Here is a 21998-nt window from a genome sequence, read left to right as displayed (position 1 = left end):
GGGTACCTAACTCACGTTAGGGAGAGTAAAGGCGGCTGGGCATAGTGCTGACTACACTATCTCTTCATATGCCGAGGTCACAGAAACAAGTGAACTCTACTTCACTTGCCCCATAGACCGTCAGGTTTGAAAGGGAAACTTTACTTTACTTAGATTTTATACCATTCATAAAATATATTTTATGCCCAATAAACAATGAATTCACAATCTTCTTCCATATTTTGGGGCAGAAAAAAGTCTGAAAGAAACACCTAATCGGCCACGTAAGTTTTCGTCAGGGCTTAAATACTCTGCCCTCCCTAGGGGCCCGTATTGCTTTCTACAACAACTGACCCCCCCCCCCCCCCCACCACTGAGATGCATAGTCCCTCCCTCCTCCATACTCATTCATACGCCATTTTTCTATTCTTGCAAACATTCCAACACGCAATTTAGAACAATAAGACATGGTGAGGCATTAAAATTTAATTCAAAATCAGCTATATTTGGTATATCTGTATAAGTGATCACAAATGCAAACAGTGTAAGTTAGATAATAAAAATATTTTCAACATAATTACATCAAAACCTTTCATTTTTTACAATTAAAACTTAAAGTTGATAAACTAATACTTTAAAATATATTACATTACTCAATGAACTATAATTTAAGAATGTCCTAAGAATGCCTTAATTTGTTATAAAAATTCTTAATTTAAAAAAAAAAAAGCATATAAAAGCCAGATTTTTACGAAAGCAGTAAAAGTTTAAAAATGTGAGTTACAAAACAACAAGTTGTAATTTCTAGCAAAAACTTGGAAAACAAAACTCAGAACAAAAAGCCAGAAGTAACTAATACTTTGGAATATATAAAAAAAATCACAACTTCTTTGAAACAATACACATGAATTTGATAAGTTATATCCTAACTCAAAATTTAAACAATTTATGTAAAGATGGTTTTCAAACAATAAGATAAAAATAAATAAATGTGGGTTGAAAGTTTTAAAGAATTCAGGTAAGAAAAGCTATCAGTTAAAAAAAATATTTTAAAGATAAAGTAAAAGAGTTTTCAAACAATTAAATAATTGATTTTTTTTAAGTTAGGTAATATTTAAATAAATAATTAATTAAAACAAGCTATCTGTCAACTGATGTTTTAAAGGATTTTAAATAAAAAATAGTTTTAAAAAATGAATAAATCTGACCAATGTGTGTGAGAGGGCTCCATATAATTTTTTTTTCAAATCGGACCAAATCACGTATCAAATTTATACATTCTACATACATGTGACAATAGAAACTCAACAATTAAAGACATTTGTAAGACTAACAAATGACAGATACAAGACATAAGACAAACATAGGGCACAAGGCATAAAGCAAAAGGCATATGGAAAAAGGCAGAAGGCAAAAGGCATTTAGTATGAGGCATAAGGCATATGATATGGCATTTGGCATAAAAGGCACAAAGTAGATTAATTTAAAATATTCAAAACAGTTTGTCATTATTTTATCACTTTCTTTCTGATCAACATTAAGAAGTTTCATCACAGAAGTAAGGGGTCGTCCATAAATGACGTCACATTCGTAGGGGGATGGGGGGGGGTCCGTAATTTTGTGACGTTGTGTGATGAGGGGGAGGGGAGGTTCAGATAGTGCGACGTCACACTTTTTCATTATAAAAAAGCAATGTTAGAAAAAGAATTTTAAACGTTATTTCGTGTTTTAGAAAACTGTTTTAATAAATTGTAATAGGAACTGATCAAAATACTCCTATATTGACGGAGTTCTGACAAGATTTTGGAAAAATATCGATGTTTTAAGAAAAATTCAACAGCGATTTTGAGGGGGGTTGTAGACTGAGGTGTGACGTCATTTTAGGGGGGGGGGGGGTCTGACTTTTTGTGACGAAGTGTGACGAAGGAGAAGGGGGAGGTAAAAATCGTCCAAAAAAGCGTGACGTCATTTATGGATGAACCCTATGACATCTTTTATTCATCAACCTCTAGAAGATTCACCACAGCAGATCAACTTTTACAAGATTCATAACATAAGCAATGACAGCTGTTGCAAGGATCACAAATTCAGGGGCGTTTCGTATAGCGGCACCTCTGGTGCAGGGTCTGTCCCGGGGGTCGCTTTTCAGATAGGATCCCAGACGGGTCAGGAACTCCCGGCCCCACTCGGTCTTAGCCAGGTAAAGTGGCAGCAGCTCCAGTGGCTCCCCCTGGAAACATGGGCGTGTCTTGAGGTCGTCCACAAGCTTCCGGCATTCTGGTCTGGGGAGAGACACACACTCTCTCAGTCAGGGAGTCAGGGCTTAAGGAGAGGCGGGGTGAAGTTGGAGGGAGGGGGGGTGCGATACTCTCTCAGTCAGGGAGTCAGGGCTTAAGGAGAGGCGGGGTGAAGTTGGAGGGAGGGGGGGTGCGATACTCTCTCAGTCAGGGAGTCAGGGCTTAAGGAGAGGCGGGGTGAAGTTGGAGGGAGGGGGGGTGCGATACTCTCTCAGTCAGGGAGTCAGGGCTTAAGGAGAGGCGGGGTAAAGTTGGAGGGGGGAGGGGTGCGACACTCTCAGTCAGGAAGTCAGGGCTTAAGGAGAGGCAAGGTAAAGTTGGAGGGGGGAGGGGTGCGACACTCTCAGTCAGGGAGTCAGGGCTTAAGGAGAGGCGGGGTAAAGTTGGAGGGGGGAGGGGTGCGACACTCTCAGTCAGGGAGTCAGGGCTTAAGGAGAGGCGGGGTAAAGTTGGAGGGGGGAGGGGTGCGACACTCTCAGTCAGGAAGTCAGGGCTTAAGGAGAGGCGGGGTAAAGTTGGAGGGGGGAGGGGTGCGACACTCTCAGTCAGGGAGTCAGGGCTTAAGGAGAGGCGGGGTAAAGTTGGAGGGGGGAGGGGTGCGACACTCTCAGTCAGGGAGTCAGGGCTTAAGGAGAGGCGGGGTAAAGTTGGAGGGGGGAGGGGTGCGACACTCTCAGTCAGGGAGTCAGGGCTTAAGGAGAGGCGGGGTAAAGTTGGAGGGGGGAGGGGTGCGACACTCTCAGTCAGGAGTCAGGGCTTAAGGAGAGGCGGGGTAAAGTTGGAGGGGGGAGGGGTGCGACACTCTCAGTCAGGGAGTCAGGGCTTAAGGAGAGGCGGGGTAAAGTTGGAGGGGGGGGGGTGCGACACTCTCTCAGTCAGGGAGTCAGGGCTTAAGGAGAGGCGGGGTGAAGTTGGAGGGGGGCGGGGTGCTACACTCTCTCAGTCAGGGAGTCAGGGCTTAAGGAGAGGCAAGGTAAAGTTGGAGGGGGGAGGGGTGCGACACTCTCAGTCAGGGAGTCAGGGCTTAAGGAGAGGCGGGGTAAAGTTGGAGGGGGGAGGGGTGCGACACTCTCAGTCAGGGAGTCAGGGCTTAAGGAGAGGCGGGGTAAAGTTGGAGGGGGGGGGTGCGACACTCTCTCAGTCAGGGAGTCAGGGCTTAAGGAGAGGCGGGGTGAAGTTGGAGGGGGGGGGGGTGCGACACTCTCTCAGTCAGGAAGTCAGGGCTTAAGGAGAGGCGGGGTGAAGTTGGAGGGGGGGGTGCGACACTCTCTCAGTCAGGAAGTCAGGGCTTAAGGAGAGGCGGGGTGAAGTTGGAGGGGGAGGGGGGGAGACACTCTCTCAGTCAGGGAGTCAGGGCTTAAGGAGAGGCGGGGTGAAGTTGGAGGGGGGGGGTGCGACAAGGAGTTAGTTCAAAGCTTTTAGAAACAGGACAAACTGAAGTGGCGTAGAAGTGACAAGGAGAAAGGGAGCTGCCCGAAAAATTAAAGTTGATTTTATTTTATATTTACAATTTTGAATCTGAAGCAATTGAAAATGACACAAGTTTGTGTCACCAAAAGTTGTCATTATACGTTAGACAAATGTCATGTTGGGTGACCACGGTGTGGGGTTAGGTTGGGTTAGGTGGGTTAGGGTGGGGTAAGGGTGAGGTTAGGATGGGGTTAGGGTGGGGTTAGGATGGGGTTAGGGTGGGGTTAGGGTGGGTTAGCCTCGACCACATTGACTACAACAATGGACTTTTCTACACACCGCGTGTTATGTTTTTACTTTAGAAAAAATACCAAATGCAACGTGATCATAACTGAACATACGTTGTGTGAATATTGTATTTACCTCCAACAATAATGGAGCCTCAATGATAAGAAATTGTTAGCATCAAAGTTTTATTGCTGTGTTAGGAAATATCTACACAGCCACTTAACAAATTGCTGGTTAAAATATTTACTACATATATCTAACATGGATGTGAAACTCTTCACGATGAAGAAAGGAAAAAGTTTACAAATCTAGTTACCTGCAAACGCTGTCATTGATGCAGTGGTCGGTCAGGTTGGTGAAAATGGTCTGGGCGGTGGGATCGGTACCATTACCAAATTCGAACAACGGACATCCGTCGAGGGGCCGCTGGCATTGTGAGAGGTTTCCGGAACTGATGCAGCTAGGATTGCGTGCTGAAATACAGGTTTTTAAAAAAAAAATATTCCCGCGGTAAGATTAATTAAATACTGGAATGGAAATAAATGTGTGGTGGCAGACGTTCTTCACCCCCCCCCATGACATACATGAAAGAAGGTCTGATCTTATAGCAAAAGGTGGAAACAAAAAAAAAAAAAACTTTATAAATAAAAATTCAAAACATATAGGCTTAGATAAGAAAAAAAAACACGAATTCAAAAGTTGAAAACTGAAAGAAAAACGAAACAAAGGACGGCATAGACGATACTATCAACAACTGTGTAAAAACAAATTTTACTCCTAATGGCGTCCCTGGGGTACATGATCAAAAAACCGTAGCACATCTCGTCCGCCGTCCCCCTGCCGTAGGTGACATTGTTCTTGGAGGTGAGGGAGCTGTAGGCACAGGTCGTTCGCAGCTCGTCCCCGGGGTAAATAGGGACAGGGGGGTTGTGGCTGGGGAGGTTGGTTAATACAGGGTTTAGGGGTTGGGTCATACATGTATCAGTGTAGTGAGAGATTAATACAGGGTTTAGGGGTTGGGTCATACATGTATCAGTGTAGTGAGAGATTAATACAGGGTTTAGGGGTTGGGTCATACATGTATCAGTGTAGTGAGAGATTAATACAGGGTTTAGGGGTTGGGTCATACATGTATCAGTGTAGTGAGAGATTAATACAGGGTTTAGGGGTTGGGTCATACATGTATCAGTTATAGTGAGAGATTAATAAGGGTTTAGGGGTTCGGTCATACATGTATCAGTTATAGTGAGAGATTAATAAGGGTTTAGGGGTTCGGTCATACATGTATCAGTTATAGTGAGAGATTAATAAGGGTTTAGGGGTTCGGTCATACATGTATCAGTTATAGTGAGAGATTAATAAGGGTTTAGGGGTTGGGTCATACATGTATCAATGTAGTGAGAGATTAATAAGGGTTTAGGGGTTGGGTCATACATGTATCAATGGAGTGAGAGATTAATACAGGGTTGAGGGGTTGGGTCATACATGTATCAATGGAGTGAGAGATTAATACAGGGTTGAGGGGTTGGGTCATACATGTATCAATGGAGTGAGAGATTAATACAGGGTTGAGGGGTTGGGTCATACATGTATCAATGGAGTGAGAGATTAATACAGGGTTGAGGGGTTGGGTCATACATGTATCAATGGAGTGAGAGATTAATACAGGGTTGAGGGGTTGGGTCATACATGTATCAATGGAGTGAGAGATTAATACAGGGTTGAGGGGTTGGGTCATACATGTATCAGTTATAGTGAGAGATTAATACAGGGTTGAGGGGTTGGGTCATACATGTATCAGTTATAGTGAGAGATTAATAAGGGTTTAGGGGTTCGGTCATACATGTATCAGTTATAGTGAGAGATTAATAAGGGTTTAGGGGTTCGGTCATACATGTATCAGTTATAGTGAGAGATTAATAAGGGTTTAGGGGTTCGGTCATACATGTATCAATGTAGTGAGAGATTGGTTAATATAGGGTTTAGGGGTTCGGTCATATATGCATCAGTTATAGTGAGATATTAATACAGGGTTTAGGGCTTGGGTCATACAAATGTATCAATGTAGTGAGAGATTAATACAGGGTTTAGGGGTTGGGTCATAACATGTATCAATGTAAGTAAAGTGACGTTTCCCTTTCAAACCTGACGGTCTATGGGGTAAGTGAAGTAGAGTTCACTTGTTTCTGTGACATCGGCATATGAAGAGATAGTGTGGTCAACACTATGCCTAGCCGCCTTTACTTTCCCTAACGTGAGTTAGGTACCCATCGGAGTTGGGACGGAGTGGTCTAGCGGTAGAGAGCTGGATTGCTAAACCCGTAAGTCTCGAGTTCGAATCCGTGTTCAAGTTAGTAGACCGTCCCTGAGTCCACCCATGTATCAATGTAGTGAGAGATTAATCCAGGGTTTAGGGGTTGGGTCATACACAGTGTTTCTTCCAGACTTTTTTCTCCGGGGGGGCACTTGAAATCTTCGGGGGGGGGGGCGGTAAACTTTCTTCGGGGGGGCGGACACTGTTAAAAGTATATATTTTCTATATAAATTATATAAATTTCATTTCGTTCGGGGGGGGGGGCGGTAAAAAATTTTCGGGGGGGGGGGGGGGGGGGGCATGCCTGGAAGAAACTCTGGTCATACATGTATCAATGTAGTGAGAGGTTAATACAGGGTTTATGGGTTGGGTCATACATGTATCAATGTAGTGAGAGATTGGTTAATACAGGGTTTAGGGGTTCGGTTATACAAATGTATCAGTTATAGTGAGAGATTAATAAGGGTTTAGGGGTTGGGTCATACATGTATTAGTTATAGTGAGAGATTAATAAGGGTTTAGGGGTCGGGTCATACATGTATCAATGTAGTGAGAGATTAATAAGGGTTTGGGGGTTGGGTCATACATGTATCAATGTAGTGAGAGGTTAATACAGGGTTTGGGGGTTGGGTCATACATGTATCAATGTAGTGAGAGATTAATAAGGGTTTGGGGGTTGGGTCATACATGTATCAATGTAGTGAGAGGTTAATACAGGGTTTAGGGGTTGGGTCATACATGTATCAATTTAGTGAGAGGTTAATACAGGGTTTGGGGGTTGGGTCATACATGTATCAATGTAGTGAGAGGTTAATACAGGGTTTAGGGGTTGGGTCATACATGTATCAATGTAGTGAGAGATTAATAAGGGTTTAGGGGTTCGATCATACATGTATCAGTTATTGTGAGAGATTGGTTAATACAGGGTTTAGGGGTTGGGTCATACATGTATCAGTTATAGTGAGAGATTAATAAGGGTTCAGGGGTTCGGTCATACATGTATCAATGTAGTGAGAGATTAGTACAGGGTTTAGGGGTTGGGTTATACATGTATCAGTTATAGTGAGAGATTAATACAGGGTTTAGGGGTTGGGTCATACATGTATCAATGTAGTGAGAGATTGGTTAATACAGGGTTTAGGGGTTTAATCATACATGTATCAATGTAGTGAGAGATTAATACAGGGTTTAGGGGTTCGGTCATACATGTATCAATGTAGTGAGAGATTAATACAGGGTTTAGGGGTTGGGTCATAACATGTATCAATGTAGTGAGAGATTGGTTAATACAGGGTTTAGGGGGTTCGGTCATACATGTATCAATGTAGTGAGAGATTGGTTAATACAGAGTTTAGGGGTTTAATCATACATGTATCAATAGATTGTTCGTAATTTTACACTTGGAGAATAATAGCAAGTACTTTTATGTTTATACCTAAGGTCTTCGTCAGCGTGCACAAGTGTGATTAAAGCAGAAACCAGTGGGTTTTTTTTTCCAGACTTTTTTTCTTGGGGGTGGGGGAAATGGAAAGGGGGGGGGGGGGCTTGAAACTGTTTTTTTTTTTTGGGGAACCGGGGCGGACTAAATTATCCGGGAAGGGGGGTGGGACATAAACATTGCTCAAGACTTGCTTAAGCGGAGCACTCAAGTGTGTGTCTTGGATTTAACACATTAGACCACACGCTGGTGGACAGCACACTGCCTAGCTGTTGTAGTTTGGTCCACACAACTTCAACACAACCCCAACAAAGGCGTAGTGAGGGGGGGGGGGGGCATATGTCCCCGGGCGCCGACCTTATGGGGCGCCAAAATGGGTTGGAAAAACAAATTGAAAGTTTCAGGGGGGGGGGGGGGTGCAAATTGAAAGTTTTAGGGGGTGCACATCAACTGTTTAAGGGGGGGGGGGAGGGGTGCAAATCGAAAGTTTGTCCCCGGGCGCCGGGAAGGGTCGCTACGCCTCTGAACCCCAATGCTAAAGTTATAACACATGAACCTCAGCTATGACAGGAGCATATATCTGGTTCTTCAAGAAACGTGAACGTTTTTTAAAATTTATTTTGAAAAATTAACATCTATATACGCTTCACCCCCCCCCCCCCCCCCCCGCCTCCTTCCTTTTAAAATTATACCTAATTAATTTGAACAAGCTATGTCAATAGAGCTCAACTTACCTGTGAGTGACGGGCGAATCATAACTGAAATCGCCTTTGCTCAGATCCTTGACCTTGCTACCGTTCCTGTACAAACTCACGTTCATTTCTCGACCTGCATTTAAAAAAAAAAACCAAACCTATCTTTAATGGTTTTAACGGAGGCATGTTTAGCCCTACGGATGCCATATTCACTAATTAAACTTTGACAAGGGGTCGGTGTGGTCGAGTCGGTAAAGCTCATGGTTGCTAAACCGAAGTCTCGAGTTCGAACCCTCGGGCAGATGAGGCTCGTTAGTTAGGGACAGCCACTCTTCTAGGAGAGACAACTCCAAAATCAAACAACTGCCTTGTAGTTTGTTCTTGGAAGCAAATCCAAAAAGAAAAGCAGGAGTCAATGGCCTCAATGGCGCATAACCAGTTGACACGTATCCTTAATTGTGATGGAGGCGTGGTCAAGTCGGCAAAAAGCTCCCAACACTAAAAATTAAGAACGAAGAAGAAGAAGATTTTGACAATATGAAACCTGTTGACTGGAAGTCTCCTAGATGTTACAGATTTGTATGTAACATTAATTCAACAGCAGTGTTGTAAAAGATCAGCAGTCAGTGAAGCAGAAGAATCTGGAATGTTTTGGGAACGACTTGGTAGAGTACCCCAGTATGATAAAGTTTTCCTCCTAAACGGTTTCACGAGATGCGTGATGATAATGATGTGAAATTAATCAAAGTATAATTTTGAAAAAACTTAAAATCTATTTTTCATGTTTGTTTGGGTAATATCCCTTGATGTCATAATACTATTGTTACGTCCCTTGTTTTCTTAATACATTGGTTATATCCCTCTATTTCAAACAGGATCGGTTGGATGCGTTTCTAAATCCGAGTATTTCTGGACAGTAGCGGTAGTACAGCACTCAGGTAGGATTACAGAGTAGAAAAAATGAACACACCTTATATGTAATGCATGTTTAGATTTAAGCCACAAAGATAATGCATGTGTTGTATTACGTACTCACCCAGATAATGTATATGGTTGATATGAAACTCACCCAGGTAATGCATGTGTTGTATTACGTACTCACCCAGATAATGTATATGGTTGATATGAAACTCACCCAGGTAATGCATGTGTTGTATTACGTACTCACCCAGGTAATGCATATGGTTGATATGAAACTCACCCAGGTAATGCATGTGTTGTATTACGTACTCACCCAGGTAATGCATGTGGTTGTGGACGCTGACAATGAAAGCAGGTTTCTTTAGGATTATGCTGGTACAGTCACTAGGGCAGACAGCAGATTGTTCAACTCGGCTCTGTCCTGAGAGGGGGGGGGGGAAGAGAATTTGAGATGAAAAAACTAACAAACACATTTTGTTTACTTTTTAGAGAATCTTGAATAAAATGGCTGGACTGACCTGGGAGGGGGGGGGGGGGGGAGGAGGGGGAGAGGTTGAAAAACTTAACTAAACATTTTGTTTACTTTTTAGTGAACCTTCAATACGATTTTTTGACTAACATAAACACCGTATGGTGCAACAGTGTGTTCATATTTTCTTACAGATGTGTTGGCAACACGCGTTACGGGTGTGTCCCATAGAAGAATGGTGTCTACCCCGAGTTATTGTTGACGTAGGGTCATGTTTAGTCCACGGGGGAGGGGGGAGAGGGATGGATTAAAGGGTGGCGAATTGAGTCCGGTGGTTTTTACCAGAGAGACATATTGACCATTATAATATTGTTATTCTGCTATTGATATATGGGTTTAAGACAGAGAAAGATACTCATGCATACAACCATACCCCCCCTCCCCCCACACACAAACACTTACACCCTCAGTCACACATATACTCACACACACTTTGAAACGCACACACACACACATACACAAACACACGCAAACAAGAAAAAAAAAGGCTTGACAGAGAGACATCAGGTGGAATAGAAATTTTTTTTCAATGGGTTCACAAGACGACTGACCAGGGGGTATCTGCAACTCTTCTTGACCTACGACGAATGTGATTAGATCCTGGACCGTCGGCATGGCGGGTCTGTAGTAGAGTCGGAGACCGCTGGCGTCGGTGATGTTGGTCTCATTGCTGGGATTATTGGAATTGTCGTAGTGGATCTGTGGGATAATTTTAGGATATGTGTAGTGGATATGTGGGATAAGTTTAGGATTGCCGTAGTGGATCTGTGGGATAAGTTTAGGATATGTGTAGTGGCTCTGTGGGATAAGTTTAGGGTATGTGTAGTGGCTCTGTGGGATAAGTTTAGGATTGTTGTAGTGGATCTGTGGGATAAGTTTAGGATATGTGTAGTGGATCTGTGGGATAAGTTTAGGATATGTGTAGTGGCTCTGTGGGATAAGTTTAGGATTGTTGTAGTGGATCTGTGGGATAAGTTTAGGATTGTTGTAGTGGATATGTTTAGGGTTGCTGTAGTGGATAAGTTTAGGGTTGTTGTAGTGGATAAGTTTAGATTGTTGTAGGGGATATGTTTAGGATTCAAGTAGTGGATCCGTGAGATAAGTTATGGATTGTTAAGGTGAATGGTTTTGTGAGATAAGTTTAGGATTCTCGTACTGGAGGAATGGGATCTGCTTAAGTCTGTTGTAGTGGTTCTCTGTCAAAACTTGACATAACACAAACATGTTGATGTGGATTTGGAGTTTGTTATAGAGAAACAATTGGACCCTGGGTATCGCTTTGTAATAAATGTAGACAACAATGACAACCATAGATATTGTAAACAGCACAAGATTGAACCTACTCGCAGATAATTTTAATTAATTTAATTTTTTAAAATAAGAGTTTATAAATAGACTGACCTGGTAAAGATTTAGACTAATGCAGAGATGTTAGTAAAAGTTAGTGACCTGAAACGTTTAGCCCACATAGGTACAAGTAAGAAGACAAACCTGTAGTACGACCCGGCTGAAACCTTCCTCCCCTATTCTAAAACCAATAGACTCGTCGTAACACCCTCCTGACTGTCCCACTGTCCATCCGCCAATGATGCTCGTGCATTGGTCAGGGCTCATCTCACATGGATGGGGGTGGGAGCTGCCCACTGGGTCGGTGGCTTCTGAGAGGTAATGGTTCAATTTCATTCATTCACTCGAATATACAGTGGAGTAGAACTAATTATATATACACACACACAAACAGACAGACACACAGACAGACACACACACAAACACACACACACCACACCACACACACACCTCTCCCTACATATTATATATATATATATATATATATATATATATATATATATATATATATATATATATATATATATATATATATATATATAAGTGTGTCAATATATATATATATATATATATATATATATATATATATATATATATATATATATATATATATATTGTCCCGCGATAATTAGTTATGAGATATTTTGTCATATCTTTTAAGTTATAACCAGCAAAGGATTTAAACTTGTCAGTATCTCTAAACTTATTATCGTCAAGTAATCAAATTATAAACTAAAATATTTCACTTCACACAAAAGTGATTTTCCTAAAATATTAAAATATTTGTATGCCTTTTTTAGTGGGGAGGTGGGTGGGATTAGAGGGTGGGTGGGGGAGAGAGGGGTATTAAATGTACATCCCCGGTTTGATCCGTTCTTGGAAAATATTTAAGTACACTCTTCTAGATACGCCTATGCTAGCACCATACTGTTGTGAGGGAGTGGGGGGGGGGGGGTAGTGTTTACACCCCCCTCCCCCACCCTACTCACTCAGAACCGCGTATACTTGCATCATACTGCCCTTTGAGAGATTGAGGTTAGTGTTTACATCCCTCTTAGATCCCCCACCCCCTAACATCCCCATATTTAGCACCTACTCCCGTGGGGGTGGGAGGTGGGGTGGGGTTAGTGTTTACACCCCCCTTAGATCCCCACCCCCTAACATCCACCTATGCTAGCACCTACTCCCGTGGTGGTGGGGGTGGGGGTTAGTGTTTACACCCCCCCCCTTAGATCCCCCACCCCCTAACACTCCCCCCTCCATATGCTAGCACCTACTCCCGTGGGGTGGGGTTAGTGTTTACATCCCCTTAGATCTCCTCTTCCCTAACATCCCCCAATGCTAGCACCTACTCCCGTAGGGTGGGGGTGGGGGGGTGGGGGGTGGTGGGGTTAGTGACTTATTGTTTACACCCCCCCCCCTTAGATCCTCCCTAACACCCCCCCCCCCCCCTTAGATCCCCCACCCCTAACACCCCCCCCCACCGCCTCCATATGCTAGCACCTCACCGTCCAGACAGCCAAACAGCAACATGTGGTGCAGCAGCTCCCTGTTGTCCACTATCGGCTGGTCAGCCACGATATGGTAGCTCTGGTCGCTGGGCAGGTCGAAGCTCTGGCAGATGTAGCTGGTGCCCGTGGGCGGGATGGTCACGCGGGTCAAGGTCAAGGTCATGTTTCTCACGTCTGGCGAGTTAGAATATTTTTGAAAACCAAAACGAGGCTTCGATAGAATTTAATGATAATATCGACTTTTTAGAAATTGGATAGTAAATTCATAAAATAAAGCAGGCTAAAATCGGAGTCAGTTTGTCATATGGTGCATAACATACTGCTACGTAATACTTAATTAACTGTAGAAGGAAATCACCTCTAAAATTACAATAAAAAAGGAAGAAAATTAAGAGGAAAATCTTGTAAAAGACTTTTCTTACAATAAGGGTAAAAAACGTATAAGGCTTGGTTTAAGTCTAAATTTAGGGTCAAAGTTTGATTATAATATGGTTCCAGTGTGATTGATATAAATTACGGCTACGTTGTGCTTGGTTTAAGTTTGGGTTAAGCCAAAAGCGATTCTAGTTAGGTTAGACATTTGACTGTTTTAATTTAGGTTAGGTTACATTAGAGTTAGGTTAAGCATAGGGCTGTTTTACTTTAGGTTTGTGTTTACGCTAAATTAGAGTTAGGTTAGTGTTACTGTAGTTTAAAGTTAGGTTAGACATATGACTGTTTTAATTTAGGTTAGGGCTACATTAGATTAGAGTTAGATTAGGGTTATAATAGATTAGAGTTAGATTAGGGTTACAATAGATTAGAGTTAGATTAGTGTTACAATAGATTAGGGTTACAATAGATTAGGTTTACATTAGATTAGAGTTAGGTAAGTGTTACGTTTGACCTAGAGCTAGTAACAGATTAGTGTGCTAAATAACAAGCAACTTACACTCCATGGCATCTACACTGCCACTTACTGGCTGTAAACTAATTAATACATTAATTAATTATTAATCAATCAGTAATAAATGGACCATACTCACCAGGGGAGCGGATTGCGTCACATAGCTCAAAGGCATCCCGCTGACAGGAGACGTAGCTGCTTCTGTTCTGGCACCCGGGACCGTCCACCGGCTCACAGACCCCCGGGTGTGTGACGTTTTCGACGCGGGTGGGGTTGGCGTGGGGGGTCCAGACACAGTCGGGGTCCCCAAGCTCCTGGCCATTGGTCAGCCCGTCATTGTCCGAGTCATTGCGGCAGAGCTCTTGTGTCCACTGTAGGGGGGGGGAGGGGTCACATGGTATCACACTTCGGCTAGGGGTTGTAAGCGTTAGTTTTAGTGACAAAATGGGAAAGCGTGGTTGAGTGGTAAAGCGCTCGAGTGCTATCCCGAAAGTCTCGAGTTCGGATCCCGGATATGAGTCAGTAGAATGTCCACTAAGCTCTGATATGTACGTGACTCATGGTAGGGAAAGTAAAGGCGGCTGGACATAGTGCTGACCACACCATTTTTTAATATGGCGTGGTCAAGAAACACGAGTTCAACTTCATTTACTCTAATGATATCCAGGTCTAATGAAACAACTCTACCAGTCACACACTCAGCAGTTATTTAAGCTATTGCGTAAGGGAGAGAATTCATGTTTTCTCTGTCATGGCCGCAGAGATTTTATATTTAGTTCAAATGTGCTGCATGACATAGCCCTAACGTTTTTTATTTGATGACCCCTACTATGACCCCTACTATGACCCCTACTATGACCCCTACTATGACCCCTACTATGAGCCCTACTATGACCCCTACTATGACCCCTACTATAAACTTAGTCCTTGACACAGGGCCGCCGCTACCTATAAGGCAAACTAGGTGGTCGCCTAGGGCGCCATCCCTAGGGGGGGGGGGCGCAAAATGTTTAATCGCTATTATCAAAAAGTACCTAATAATTAATAACTTTTCTAAAGGAGTAGCGATCTATTGGTAGAACCCAGGACGAACTATTAATTTTGCACCCCCAACCCAAAATTAGGTCTATTTAGGCATATATTTATTCGCGATGGTGAAAATGCAACCCCACATCCCTAATTTGGAAAGGTCGGGGCGCTTTTTACCAGTCACTTTACCTTTTTAATTTGGTGTCACATAATTGATGTAGAAAACGATTAAATAAGTTCGTTATTTAAAATTCAAACATTTCAAACGGTTATTTAATTTTAATAGGGCTTGTAGTACTTGTAGTCACGTTTTCTCTGACTTTGAATTAGAAATCTGTCCTGGTGTATAGAGTTTTGTAATGACAGGGTGTTCAAAGTATTGTACTTGTTTGGTAAGATTTGATGAATCGTTTAGTTTTGGCAGGGGTCGGCGTGGTCGAGTCGGTAAAGCTCATGGTTGCTAAACCGAAAAGTCTCGAGTTCGAACCCTCGGGCAGATGAGGCTCGTTAGCTGGGGACAGCCACTCTTCTAGGAGAGACAACTCCAAAATTAAACAACTGCTGCCTTGTAGTTTGTTCTTGGTTGGAAGCAAATCCAAAAAGAAAAGCAGGCTGAAATCGGAGTCAATGGCCTCAATGGCGCAAAACCAGTTGACACGTAACACGTAATTGTGTTGGAGGCGTGGTCGAGTCGGCAAAAAGCTCATGGTTGATACATTCGAACAGTCTCGAGTTCGAACCCACTGGCAGATAAATCTCTATCCCCTTCAACACTAATAATTAAGAACGAAGAAGAAGAAGAAGAAGTTTAGATTTGGGAGTAACGGTGGAAGGCTGTTGCTGATATGGTTTCGTAGGTATAAAGCAATTTTTATTCGGCTGCATTGTAGTTGAAGAGAAACAAGAACGCAGGTGATGAAGTACCGGAGTTCTGGAGTTCGAGACTATCGAACCTTGTGGTATTAAGGTATCGAATTATATTGACTGTTAAGGTGTAGTAGTAGGTCCAGAAAAATTGTTGTTGATTTGGGAGTACCGTTTGTAGAGCTTGGTGTAGTTAAGCGAGTTGGTGTCGTAGTTCTGGAGCATCGAGTCTAGTTATGTTGAGGTATCGAAGTTTGATGTGTTGTGAATGTAATAGAGTATATCGAGTAGTCGAGTTTATCGCAAGTTAAATGATTTCAATTCAGTACGGAACACACTACACTGAATACAAAGAAAAGTAGGCGTTCTCTAGTTGAAACTTCTTTAGTTTTTTAGTAATCTATATTACCACTCTTAAAGAATTAATATAATATTAAATATGTTGGAATTTATAACTAACCGTAAACTTTGTTTGTTTTTTTTCAAATTATAATTTTTTTTATAGTTATTCAACAATTCTAGCAATGTCTAAAACAGTTACCCGTGTTTGATATTTAGAAAAGGTGTCCCTTTATTTAGGGGATCCAAAATTTTATTACACTGATTTAAGTCTGGGCGATTAAGAAATGAATGTCATCGATATTGAATGGAAGTATGTTGTAATAAAGCTACAGTTTTTATACTTTCAAGCAAAACCTACAGTTAAAAATTCAATGAGTAAAATATATTTTTTTTCACAAGGTTACATAGCCAATATAAAAGATTTAATATAATGGTTATATAATGAAATTTAGAGTGTTTTTTTGTGTTTTTCATTGATGTCTTAGTTATACTTGTTAATTTAGCTACTCTTATGGAAGTTATTTCCCTTGAATTAATTTTTTTTTTGGGGTTTCCAAATGGGAGAAAATTCATTGCTTAACTTTACATTCGTTTCAAATTCCTGCACCTTAGGTTGACCGCTAACATATAAATACAACTTTAAGTTATTATTTGCTGTTGTAAAAATTATATAGAGCATAAGATCTAAAAAAAAATAGTTTGGTAGTTTTTGTTTTAGCATGATCAAGTTGAAAGACAAATACATCAGTAGCCGTTATAGATTGCAATACTTAATGTTAGTAGACATACAGACGTAAATTAACAATCTAATCAATCATCTTTTCATATTTTTCACCCTCTCCTAAAAGATTCATATATAACAATTTTAGGATTGAATCTATATTATTTATGACATTTTGTGTCGTAAAGTACAAAGTAGACTCGTGCACTTAGCAACAATTTCAATAACATGTGATTACACTTGCAAACTGGAATTTATACAAACGAAGGAGGCAAGTAAAATTAGATTTTGATGTCTACTTATAACGTGTATGCAACTAATAATAAATTAATATGTCGCTTTTAGTTAATTGTTTTCTTACACATGTTTTAGTAATTACATTGTGTGAAAGGGGGTGTTTTAATAAGTTTCACCTAGGGCGCTAAATATCCTGGCGCCGGCACTTCCTTGACATTACTCTAAACCTAACATTAATCCTAATCAAGAACCTAAACGGTAGTTTAACAACCCCCCCCCCCCCTGAAAAAATTCTACCCCCCCCCCTTCCCCCGAACGAAATGAAATTTATATAATTTATATAGAAAATATATACTTTTAACAGTGTCCGCCCCCCGAAGAAAGTCTACACCCCCCTCCCCCGAAAATTTCAAGTGCCATCCCGGAGAAAAAAGTCTGGAAGAAACACTGTAGTTTAACCCAGTGGCGTAGCGATGTCGGTTGTCACCCGGTGCGGCACTTTATGGTGTCACCCCCCAGAGGCGTAGCGACCCTTCCCGGGGACAAACTTTCAAATTTCGATTTGCACCCCCCCCCCCCCTCAAACTTTTTATTTGCATCCCCCCCCCCCCACCCCTCACGTTTTTCTCTATATATTTTGCTATTTTTTGCCTTGGTGTCGCCCCCCTAAATGGTGTCACCCAGTGCGGTCCGCACCCCCTCCCCGCACGGTCCGCACCCCCTCCCCGCGCGGTCCGCACCCCCTCCCCGCCCCCTCCCCCTCGCTACGCCTCTGGTTTACCTTCATCTTTACATTAAAAGCTATACCACAACAGCATAGCTGTAAGATACTGTCTTTTTTTTAACCGGAAAACATAGAAGAGCTTCGGTCTTCCAATACCAATTTAAACTATTTAAAACAGTACTAGCAGGGGCGCAGTACTCTGGCATTGATGCTGAAACTTGCTAACTCTAGGCCAGATCAGCACCATGCAATTGTCGGATATATTTTTGACAGAATTTTTAATTTGTATTTTAATTTAATGCGCCATACAATTCTCTAACTCTATACCAAATTAAATTATTTTTTTTTACTTTAATATGCCAAAACACATAAGTTTAAATTTTTTAAATGCTAGTTCATTAAAAAAATTGCTACGCATACAATGATTGCTTTGAATTGAAATTATGTGGGTTTTACATTATAAGTTATAAGATATTCTACACTTAATCAGCATTAAATCTTTCCCGCCTGTAAGTCTCTAGAAAATCTCGTGTCTTGTGAGATAACACGAGACAAAACCAAAACAGAAAACCTGAGGGGTATCTCACCTTGTGCCCAGCAGTGGCAAAGTCCTCACCAAACCGATTCCTTGCACCTCCCCCGTCCTGATTCTGATGCCCGACCCCGGGCCACCCGTAGGTGGGGATGCAGGGGTGGGGCACATGGTGACCGTTGGGGATCCTATCCTGGTAGTACTGATGAGCCTCTGAGTAGCCGAGGCAGAGCAGGAGGGTGAGGCTGTGGAGGGCAAGGGTTTAGTACCTGGTGGCCATGGTGTTTAGGTAGGTGCCGGGAACACGTTAGAAGGTAAGCTGGGGAACAAGGTGCACGTCAACCCAGGGAACAAGGTGCCCGTCAACCAAGGGAACAAGGTGCACGTCAACCCAGGGAACAAGGTGCCCGTCAACCCAGAGGGACAAGGTGCACGTCAACCCAGGGAACAAGGTGCCCGTCAACCAAGGGAACAAGGTGCACGTCAACCCAGGGAACAAGGTGCCCGTCAACCAAGGGAACAAGGTGCCCGTCAACCCAGAGGGACAAGGTGCCCGTCAACCAAGGGAACAAAGGGAACAAGGTGCCCGTCAACCCAGGGAACAAGGTGCCCGTCAACCAAGGGAACAAGGTGCACGTCAACCCAGGGAACAAGGTGCCCGTCAACCCAGGGAACCCAGGGAACAAGGTGCACGTCAACTCAGAGGGACAAGGTGCACGCCAACCCAGGGAACAAGGTGCCCGTCAACCAAGGGAACAAGGTGCCCGTCAACCCAGGGAACAAGGTGCCCGTCAACCCAGGGAACAAGGTGCCCGTCAACCAAGGGAACAAGGTGCACGTCAACCCAGGGAACAAGGTGCCCGTCAACCAAGGGAACAAGGTGCCCGTCAACCCAGGGAACAAGGTGCCCGTCAACCCAGGGAACAAGGTGCCCGTCAACCCAGGGAACCCAGGGAACAAGGTGCACGTCAACTCAGGGAACAAGGTGCACGTCAACCCAGGGAACAAGGTGCCCGTCAACCCAGGGAACAAGGTGCCCGTCAACCCAGGGAACAAGGTGCCCGTCAACCCAGGGAACAAGGTGCCCGTCAACCCAGGGAACAAGGTGCACGTCAACCCAGGGAACAAGGTGCCCGTCAACCAAGGGAACAAGGTGCACGTCAACCCAGGGAACAAGGTGCCCGTCAACCCAGGGAACAAGGTGCCCGTCAACCCAGGGAACCCAGGGAACAAGGTGCACGTCAACTCAGAGGGACAAGGTGCACGCCAACCCAGGGAACAAGGTGCCCGTCAACCAAGGGAACAAGGTGCCCGTCAACCCAGGGAACAAGGTGCCCGTCAACCCAGGGAACAAGGTGCCCGTCAACCCAGGGAACAAGGTGCCCGTCAACCCAGGGAACAAGGTGCCCGTCAACCAAGGGAACAAGGTGCCCGTCAACCCAGGGAACAAGGTGCCCGTCAACCCAGGGAACAAGGTGCCCGTCAACCAAGGGAACCCAGGGAACAAGGTGCACGTCAACTCAGGGAACCCAGGGAACAAGGTGCACGTCAACTCAGGGAACAAGGTGCACGTCAACCCAGGGAACAAGGTGCACGTCAACCCAGGGAACAAGGTGCCCGTCAACCCAGGGAACAAGGTGCCCGTCAACCAAGGGAACAAGGTGCCCGTCAACCCAGAGGGACAAGGTGCCCGTCAACCCAGGGAACAAAGGGAACAAGGTGCCCGTCAACCCAGGGAACAAGGTGCCCGTCAACCCAGGGAACAAGGTGCACGTCAACCCAGGGAACAAGGTGCCCGTCAACCAAGGGAACAAGGTGCCCGTCAACCCAGAGGGACAAGGTGCCCGTCAACCAAGGGAACAAAGGGAACAAGGTGCCCGTCAACCCAGGGAACAAGGTGCACGTCAACCCAGGGAACAAGGTGCCCGTCAACCAAGGGAACAAGGTGCCCGTCAACCCAGAGGGACAAGGTGCCCGTCAACCAAGGGAACAAAGGGAACAAGGTGCCCGTCAACCCAGGAAACAAGGTGCCCGTCAACCCAGGGAACCCAGGGAACAAGGTGCACGTCAACTCAGGGAACAAGGTGCACGTCAACCCAGGGAACAAGGTGCCCGTCAACCCAGGGAACAATGAGCACGTCAACCCGGGGAACAATGAGCACGTCAACCCGGGGAACAATGAGCACGTCAACCCAGGGAACAAGGTGCCCGTCAACCCAGGGAACAATGAGCACGTCAACCCGGGGAACAATGAGCACGTCAACCCGGGGAACAATGAGCACGTCAACCCAGGGAACAAGGTGCCCGTCAACCCAGGGAACAAGGTGCCCGTCAACCCGATGATATAGACTAGAATTTATTCCTTACCAGCATCTAAATCAAAATAGTCACACTAAAACAATTTAAAAGTGTTTAAAAATATTTCTAAATAGTCTAGTGAACTTTAAAAATGTGCCTATTTAAATAATCTAATTGAAACTATTTTTATTTACCACCAAACTCCAAACATTGTTGAAAACACTTTTGAAAACTTGAAATCTATCCTCCAAGATTATTGAACACAATATCGCACGATTAGTTTACTTAAATCCAAGTGGACCTCAGCGAGAACCCATAAGGTTGTGAAAAGAACTCTAGCCGTGTGTACTGAAAACTTAACTTGTAATATAATCAGAGAGGTGGGGAAGGGAGGGTGGGGGTGGGGGTGGGGGTTTGGGTGGGGGTGGGGGTTTGGGTGGGGGTGGGGGTTTGGGTGGGGGTGGGGAGGTGAACTGACGGAACGAGAGGTGACACGATGTAAAACAACAAAGACCGAGTTAAGTTATTGCTTGAGGTGTTCGCTTGGCATGCATTGAAAGACTTTTGATTAGCATGCAGTGAAAGACTTTTGTCTTTTTATGCAGTGACAGACTTTTGTCTTGGCGTGCACTGACAGACTTTTGTCTTGGCATGCAGTGATTGTTTTTGTATGCAGAGACAGACTTTTGTCTTAGTATACACTTACAGACTTTTATCCTGCAATAACATTAAAAACACAGCCCTTACACATGTAAGTCCTCAATATCCAACGTCTCCTATTACATCTACCACTGTACAATTCTTTAGGTTGATTTTTTTTTAAATCTATAAAGCATAAACTTGTTATAGGTGAGTTATTGCATTGAGCAAACACATGCAATTTATTTTTTTTAATTAAACATTTAAAATATCACTAACCTAACCTCAGGGTAAAATATCTACCGAACTAAGGGTCGAAAGCTTGAAACACGTAGAAGAAGAAGGATATGTAATATCCTACGCAGAGGCGTAGCGAGGGGGTGTGGGTCGGGGTGGGACATATGTCCCCGAGCGCCGACTTAGGGTTGCGCCAAAATGGGTTGGAAAAACAAATTGAAAGTTTGAGGGGGGGGGGGGGGGAATCAATAGATTGAGGGGGGGGGGTGCAAATCAAAAGTTTGTCCCCGGGCGCCTCTGATCCTACGGAAGGATATAAACGACGTCACGCGATATTTATCTCCCTCCCTCCCTCCCTCCCTCCCTCCCTCCCTCCCTCCCTCCCTATCGACATATCGTCACACATCGTCAAGGCAGCCAAAAAGCCAGCCTCCCCCCCAACTTAAATAACGTCATAATTCAGTCTACCACTCCTCATAATTGCACTTAATTTTTTTTTCTAACATTATCAATGTTTCTACAGTATTGACTGAGCTTGGTCAACATTGAGTATATTAATTCTTCCAACTATTTCTAGTATTCTTTACACAAGCGGTTTTTAAAAACGAGAAATAACGTGAAAAAAAATCAGTTTAAAGCGTTGCTTTAAATTGCAGGGACGTGATGTCGTATACGGAAGATCCTTAGGGTTGTAAATCTGACGTAAACAATGATGTCGCCTTTACAACTTGAAGCAAATGGGATATTTACATGCAGTCAA

The 21998-nt window shown here is 43.6% G+C and overlaps 1 protein-coding gene across 1 annotated transcript; it reads right to left on the bottom strand.

Moving 5' to 3' along the window:
* Nucleotides 1–616: 616 nt before the first annotated feature.
* Nucleotides 617–20683, bottom strand: LOC131955721 (tyramine beta-hydroxylase-like). The gene is made up of 11 exons (XM_059319950.1): nt 20557–20683; nt 18120–18309; nt 13755–13986; nt 12727–12903; nt 11363–11529; nt 10423–10570; nt 9656–9763; nt 8461–8554; nt 4750–4907; nt 4291–4447; nt 617–2261 (listed from the first exon to the last, which is right to left on the bottom strand). The coding sequence occupies exons 1-11, from the start codon at nt 20571–20573 to the stop codon at nt 1997–1999; spliced, it is 1713 nt and encodes a 570-aa protein (XP_059175933.1). The 5' UTR covers nt 20574–20683; the 3' UTR covers nt 617–1996.
* Nucleotides 20684–21998: the final 1315 nt, after the last annotated feature.

Source organism: Physella acuta, unplaced genomic scaffold (genome assembly GCF_028476545.2).
Source record: "Physella acuta isolate Inbredline_101_S28 unplaced genomic scaffold, ASM2847654v3 ptg001097l, whole genome shotgun sequence".
Taxonomy (NCBI): domain Eukaryota; kingdom Metazoa; phylum Mollusca; class Gastropoda; family Physidae; genus Physella; species Physella acuta.
Note: the sequence above shows the minus strand (reverse complement) of the source record. Positions and strands in the feature narration are given on the sequence as shown.

What these genes read in the sequence shown, in the direction of transcription:
- LOC131955721 (XM_059319950.1), bottom strand. An exon ending in CCCCAGGGACGCCATTAGGA is followed by an intron (nt 4,448 to 4,749) that starts GTAAAATTTGTT and finishes CCTGTATTTCAG; the next exon opens with CACGCAATCCTAGCTGCATC. An exon ending in ATCAATGACAGCGTTTGCAG is followed by an intron (nt 2,262 to 4,290) that starts GTAACTAGATTT and finishes GTCTCTCCCCAG; the next exon opens with ACCAGAATGCCGGAAGCTTG.